Source organism: Argiope bruennichi, chromosome 5, assembly GCF_947563725.1.
Source record: "Argiope bruennichi chromosome 5, qqArgBrue1.1, whole genome shotgun sequence".
In the NCBI taxonomy this organism is placed as follows: Eukaryota; Metazoa; Arthropoda; class Arachnida; order Araneae; family Araneidae; genus Argiope; species Argiope bruennichi.
Genome location: NC_079155.1, coordinates 127583203 through 127591055, shown reverse-complemented (window position 1 = coordinate 127591055; position 7853 = coordinate 127583203). Strand labels below are relative to the sequence as shown.

The following is a 7853-nucleotide window of genomic DNA, read 5'->3' as shown; positions in this document are numbered from 1 at the left end:
TATTCGTCAAATTTTTAATGCTCTTGCTTTTCGAATAAGGAATTATTCTAAAAACTTTCTTTTCTTATAGAAAAGCGGCAACAGGAATTTCTTTAATGAAGTCCAGGTTCCATAAATAAATGCTTGCATCTGAAAATTTTTCAAATTCTTGTTGCATATTTATATGGGCATATTATTATGTTGTTTTATTTTATATGGGGAAAGTTTTAAAGTTTTTAATGTAAGTTATTTTTTTACTTCATATTGGTATGTTATATTAGAAAGGGGTCAATTCCAAATGTTAAGTTTTTGTTTTCACTTTCCCTTTCTCTTTTCGTTTTTTTTTTCTGTATTTCTTTTCCATTTTAAATATTAACTTCTAACGAATAATATCTCCTGTTTTATGTATTAAAAAGTGACATTTACAATAATTACAGAAAGTTAAAGGTGCATCAACTAATGCTAAAAAGGAAATCAGTATCCAGCCAACTATCGCAAAACAGGAGAAATTTCCTTTTATGATTTATTAAATTAACGCAAATAAAAGAAAAGCTTCTACGTTAAATGCTGAGTTAGCTGGTACAGTTGACGTTAAATACCGAGTCAGCTGGTACAGCTGAAGCACTAATTCTTTAAATGGGTGCACTCTAATTAAGTCCAAAGCTAACTCAGGTATGGGGAGTTTTTTCTCTAACTAGTTTCAATTAATAATTAGATTTACAAAATTTGAGTACTGCTAAAAACGTGCTTTAACAATATTATGTGACGTTATAATTAGAATAAAATATTTTGCTGTTACATCCATCTTAGTCATATTCCAGGTAGAGCGTCCATTTTGTGGAATTAAATCGGGCCAGGATTCAATCAAAAGTCATGAAACTTTATTTAATCACTAACTTTGAAGGGATATTTAACAGATTGTTAATGTCACATTAACATTTATAAAAAATAATATTATCAATATTAAAATTTCGTTCTACAACAAAACTTTTATAAATGACTTTTAAACATTCTCGCATAAAGCGTGTTAAAATCATTTAAAAATAAAGTATAAAGTCTTCCCTTCCCATTATACAAAATGCTACGATACGATATGAAATTTGCTGATTAATGCTATAAAATAACATCGACAGCGGGGTGTTTTTATCTTCCTTTTTTTATATCTGTATAAATTAAAATGCAGCTGTACGTTTGTTCAAAATCTTGAGTTTCTGAAAAATCTTGACCGATTGTGTCGAAATTTTGAGACATACTTTTAGGTACTTATTATAAAGATGTCAAGTCTGTAGCAGGTTAAAAATACACTTAAAAAGGAGCGCCATGTGTCGGATGGAAAAGCAGCACGTGATATACTAAATTGTTTTGTTTTTTTTTATTTCGTTTCAATGTTTTCGATTTATGATTTACGTTTCGTTTATGATTTATGCTTTTATGATTTCATTTAAGCATTTCCGATTATACTATTAAATTGAAATTTCATAGATTTCGATTTATTTTCTTTTTGATTTAATTATTTCATCTGATATTGCATTGGACTTGGGCTGTACAGATTTTCATCGCGTTCATTTCGAGAATATAGTTTATTGTTTTATATTTCATTACATTTTAATTGTCTTTCTTATTTTACAATGCAGTTTGCAGTGGAATTAAATTGTGTGGATTTGAACTCAAAATTAATTTGTTGCTGATGGCTTCGGAGTGCGAGCAAAGTGTTGAAATTGCAAGTAGAGGGATGGAAACCCGACTTTGGTGTAAGACAAGATAAAATCAAGTGATTAGAATTTGCATTCGCTGTAATTTCCATTATATTGCAATGACAGATTACTTCTCGCTTTCAAGTGTTAAATTTAAAAGCTTATTTAAGCCATGATTCACTTTTGCTCTGCAATCGGATGCATAGAAGAAGCTACTAAGGATAGTCCAGTATCATTTCACATGCATGTCGAATAAATATATGCTTTTTATATCCATTTTAGATAAATTTAAAACTTCGTAACGGATCAATTGTTGATTTTGATGTTATAACTGGATAATATTTCATAGTTTGGTTTAATAACTGTATTTAATTTAGTTAACTCGTTATTAAATTTCATTTTAACTGATACAGCTGCACTATATTTTTCTACTTTCTTTACTTTAAACTCGAATATGTTGCACATGTTGATTTTTTTCTCTCCTATACAAGTGAATGATGCTCTCAATGAAGAAAGAAATTAATTTCTGGTCTGTTTATACAATTCCACGATCTGAACTGTCCTCTCTTATTGCTCTTTACAGCTATGATAAAAACAATCTCTTTTACAGGAAGGAGATAGTTCTCTCTTGCCTACCATGCAGGGAGAAAACGCACTTTCTTTTCAAATCAAAAACATTTATAAAAAATTTTCCACACAAATGCTTTTAGAAGTATTTTCTCTTAGTAACGTGGACTCAAAAAAAAATGCTTTATGACTTGGAAAGCGAACTTCAAAATAAATGTTTTGATATATCGCTGTCTGCATTTTACCGGAATTACTTCCGTCTGCATTTGAGAATTGCTTCTTAGCGCAGTCAGTCTTATGGTAAGAAACAGAGTTTTACAGATAGTTTCTAACAGACACTGAATGGATGCCAGGTCAATAACGATTGCTCTTGACGACTAACTTCGTCTGCTCTTGACGTCGATAAAAATGAAGGTCCTCGAATATACGGAACTCTTGGCGACATTTCTATTAGGATCAAAGATACACCATCATCTTAGAACTTTCCCTGTGTATTATAAAAACAGAGATGCAAACATGAGAAGAATCAGCCAAACGAATTCGTTCTTTCGCGTTTTGATCTTCGACCAGTTTTTTCTGTGCGCTTTGAGCTGGTGCGGTTTTTAATAATGCTTGCTTGCGTGCATGCGGTTGATTATTGCAAGTGCTACGAGTATTTCTGTTATGTTATGTTACCTGTACTTCGTGAATTATACAACGTTAATATCCGTTATTGAACTTTTCACCAAATAGAACCACAGAAAGGATTTAAACTCTGGATTGCAATGCATTTGGTTCAGGCTTCTTTACAACAGTAAGTAATGACCAGCCAGAGTTTTGTTCTCTTCCAAGTTTTGAACCGGAAAATTTTGGAGCGGAGAGAGTAGAGTATGTGTTTTGGAGTTTTTTCCATTGACCGATGGGAACCACAATTGAATACAAGTATCAAGATAACGTAACTAATTTCAATCATTATTAAACTTATTAAGTTTTTTTTTATTCATCACATTACTTCGTGAATACTGAAACTATCATGCGACAAACATTTTGACAGATTCAGTTTCAATTATTATATACACTAGTTATTACCCACGAATTCGTTCGAGTGTAAATTTTGGTGTGTATGTGTGAGAACTGACGGTCTGATCAAAATATTATCAAACCGTATCATTATGGTGCTGTTGAAAACAGTCTGATATGATATGATTAAGAAACTTGTAACTCATTGAAAGATCTACGAGAAAATTTCAAAATTTATTTTTATTCTAATATCGTTATGCATACAACATTAACCTTTAGGCTTCGGAAACCCAAACTCGAAAAAGTTACTTTGAATGTGGGCATTCAGTGAGAGAAACTAGAAGATTCTTTTCCCTTCTTTTAAAGGCGTTTGTTGAACATAACCTCTTCGATTTCAACCACCAGGAGAGTTAATGAGTCATCTGTCCCATTCGTGGTAAGCGGGTTGCGTTTTTTTTTGTGGTTTCGGCTCGTCTGAACCCTAGAGAAGGCTTTTAATCTCAGTTTTATTTTATTTTTTTCCCTGAAAATTATTCCAGCAATTCGGTAGGACAAATGGCAATAATAAATAAATTGCAAATACGATATCTGCTGAATAGTTTAGTACATTAAACAATAATTTTACAATTTTTTTTAATTGTATTTAAAATTACATCAATTTTTCAAGCATTACTGAAGCTGTGAATTTAGCTGACAACGCTTGAACACAGCATTGTGAATTTTATTTTATTTTTATAATTTTAAATCATCAATTTTAATAAAATGTGACGATTTATATATATAGTGTATTAAAGATCTTAATAATTTATATCTTCTTTTTAAAAGTATTCACATCTCTTCGTGCATCACACAGATAACAATTATCTGCTGTTTTGTAAATTAAAAACATCTTTAAATGATTTTATAATATTATATTGCTCCCATAGAAATCGAATATAATTTTTATTCCTAACATAGTTTGAACGGTTTTTAGTATAATTACTAGTAACGTTTTCCTATTCTATTGTCAACTCTTACAATTTATAGCGATTTTTTTTTTTTTTTGCCGAGAATTTCAATTACTTTTTGCAGTGTAGTATTTTTGAAAACTATGCTCAATTTTGCTAAAAATAAATACCTGAATTATAAGGAAAATTATTTTTCTGCAGAAAAATTTACTAATACGTAGATAATAACCAGCTTTAAGGCAATTAATTTTTAAAAAGTAAGTTTAGATATGGTTTACTCAGAATTATTATAAAGTTACAAAATTATGTTAAAATATTAAGGAGTTTATAAAGTTACAAAATTATATTAAGTAAAAATATTAAGGAATTTATAAAGTTACAAAATTATATTAAGTAAAAATATTAAGGAATTTATAAAGGTAAAAAATTAAGAAACAGGGGGAAAGACGAAAGTTTTCAACGAATATTTCCCACAAATGAAATTATGCAAACTCATTCCACTTTTAAAAAAAATGCCGCCAAAGCAGGGTTCACAAGACACATTAGCGCCAACAAATGATAATAACAACTGCTGGACGAAATCTCCTGACCCTAAGGGGTGCGACACAAAAGGGAAGCGATTTTACGAGGCAATTAGGGTTCAGCTGGAAAGTTCAAGTGGGGGACGAAATTCAAACTCGTTACTGGTACAACTGTTGTACCGAGCCGTAAGGAAACATAAAAAAAATCTGGTACAACTGCTGTACCAGCCGTAAGCTAGAGGTTAAATGACATCATTTAATGCAACACGTGAACAACCAACATATAATTAACCGTGTGAGAAGCATGAAGTGCCCAAATGAATGCCTGCCACTTTTAAGGTTTGGCCCTCCGATTTGTTATCGACGTTGTAAACGCCAATTTTAAGAAAAGTGAAACTTCTTGAAACAAAATGACAAGATGTTTCGAATAACAGATATGCGGGGAATTAAAACGCTGCCTCCTTTAACAGCTCCTGTAATAATGGTAGCTGTTAAAATATTACTGCCAAGCTCTATGATACGAAGCCTGGTGCGGTTGCACACTCTGGGTGTATCAAGATTACGCATCAGCAGAGTTGGAACGCCAATTTAAACTTCAACTTATGGGAAGGTACACCTATTAACTCTAGAGAGTTGAGAAATTCAAAGAGGTAGGCAGTACTATCGTCATTAGCCATCAAAGTGACTATGGGTCTGTATAATTTTGAATTTCCGACTATTATGTCTAATTTTTTTATTTTTTTTTATTTTATCGACACACTCTTTTTTTGACGACAGCACTGCCCTCTCATACTACCACTCTTCATTATTTATATTAACTTCCAAATCGGAAAAAACTTGCATGATAAGTTAATCTTCTGTAGCCACTGGATGGGAAAATTCTTCGGAAAATAGAATTTTCCCATCTGCATTCATTTCTAGACCACCCTCTCCATTTTGTAGAAGCTTATTTGCAAAGACACCTGATTCATAATCGTTATATAGTTGGACGCGCATGTTGCACGTAATATGCTTTTCAATAATAGACGACACAGACGGCGCCTTGAGACATGGGTTTATTTCATCCGCCGGTGTGGCCCTCTCAATAACTGGCATTTTCTGTCTAAAATCACCTCTGGCAAAACGACAACACCGCCTATCACTGCCTGGTTGCCGCGGATGTCCTGCAAGTTGCGGTTTAACGACTTTAATGCATGCTTGTGCAACATTGTGAACTCGTCCCATGCTATTAACTTGCACTCCTGCAAAAGGACTCTCCGGACACTGTTTTTGGTGAGGCTGCATATTGGGGTATCTTCGCTTGCAAGATTCATTGGCAATTTTAAAACGGAATGTGCACCGTTAAGCAAAGTTGCAGCAATGCATAAAGAAGATAGAGCCAGAGCTATACTGCGGTCCTTGCGGAGTTGGGCTAGCAGAATATTCAGCACAAACGTCTTATCCGTACCCCCTGGTGCGTCAAGAAAGAATAATCTCTCCTCTCCACTATTTGGCGCAGAATCGTTTCGTAGACTTGACGCTGCTAGGAAAGTAATCATGCTGTTATTTCATTGACCTCATTATTCTCAATCAATACCAAAACTTCGTTAATGATTGTGAGTGCCATCCAGCCTATGCGGGATATCTTCTGATAAAGCGTTCTTGTATTTATGGCACAGCTGGAGGTTTGAGAGTCCGCAAATGCTCACTAAAATTGCAAACAGGTCCATAACTTTGGCTGCTGAGAGAAAAAAAAGACGGCTTCACCATAGTTGCGTCCCAGTGGTTGTCATTTTCTAATAGTCCGCGGGCTTCACATGATTACCTGAAGGTTATTCGCTCTTAACCATCTACAGTTTTAAGCATCTGGAAACCTGTCGGGTCCCGTACCTCATTGAGCAACATTCGCAAGCAAAAACATTCAAAGTAGCTGACGTGCACAATATATATCCGACTCAATGCGATTTCTGCCTTCATACCTGGCCAATTTTCAACTGGTGTCCCCTGTACACGACGCTTCCATTCCTTCCTAGATGTATTCCATGTATAGTACCGTGGTACTTCAGAGTACAGCAGGGTTTTGGCAAAGTTGCCCTTTTCGTACAGGTGGAAAAATGCAGTCAGTGTTATTTTCGGAGGTGTCGCCACTCTGTCTAGGAAATTCTGGTCAGTGAAGTGTACTCGCTCGACATTGGGTAAGTGAACTGCCAGGTGGGTGACGCCTGGGGTATCTTTTATGCAACGGTAAGCCCAAGATCCACTACGCTGCTTCATTGCTGCTTACGTATCTACCTGCCATAAACGTTTGCACTTCATCTCTGAAATCAATACTTACGTTATCGTGTTGGACGCTAAAAACAGCTTGGTCATTTCCTTTGCAAATGTATTTAATCGATTGAACAGAACTGCAAAATTCAACATTTAAATATGCGTTAAATATTCTAGACAGCAGGAGAGAATACGGCACAATCCAACTATTGTCCACTTCAACTTCTATAGGACAGCCACGAATTTTAATTTAATACTCCTACCACCATGCTTAGGTGCTCTGCGCCTGTATAGGGGATATCCATTGTTATTCGACTGCGCATCCTTTAATAGTGCTAGGAGATACTTTTTTGTGCACTTTGCGTCCTTCACGCAAGGAGACGGTTGGTTTTGTAAGGTCCGTGAATCATGTTTTTTTGCAATAATTTCATGTAACGTTTTGTCCTAATTTAAGTCAGAGATATCGGCTCTAATAATGTCTTCAATTGGGTTGGACATATTTTTTCTTTCAGCCACAGCAAAAAATGTACGTGGGGTAATCCACATTTTTGCCACTCAATTTAGTACAAAAAGCATCAAGCCTTTCCAAATATTTGGTCTTTAGTAAGTAAGTAGAGAGACTAATTTTTGGACCTTTATATTAAACACTCTAGCTATGGGATCATGTCTGCCGTTCGCCGTCTGTCCAGGCATGAGCGTATCAGTTATTTCTGCTCAGGCAAGGTTGCACGTGAACGTAATGAACAGGTTTGGTTGCCCGTAGTTACGAGCGTACACAAATGCGTCCTGAGTGTACTCGTGAAGGTATCTCGGAATATTTACAAATGATGAGGGAAGAATTACCATTTTCCCTAAATTGCTGGGTTGACGTTACCCTCGGTTCTTATAGCATCCTGTAA

General features: G+C 34.7%; 1 protein-coding gene across 1 annotated transcript; it reads right to left on the bottom strand.

The window, feature by feature from the left end:
* Nucleotides 1-6528: 6528 nt before the first annotated feature.
* On the bottom strand, nucleotides 6529-6960 carry LOC129968405 (uncharacterized). Its single transcript, XM_056082262.1, has one exon. The coding sequence runs from the start codon at nucleotides 6958-6960 to the stop codon at nucleotides 6529-6531; it is 432 nt and encodes a 143-aa protein (XP_055938237.1).
* Nucleotides 6961-7853: the final 893 nt, after the last annotated feature.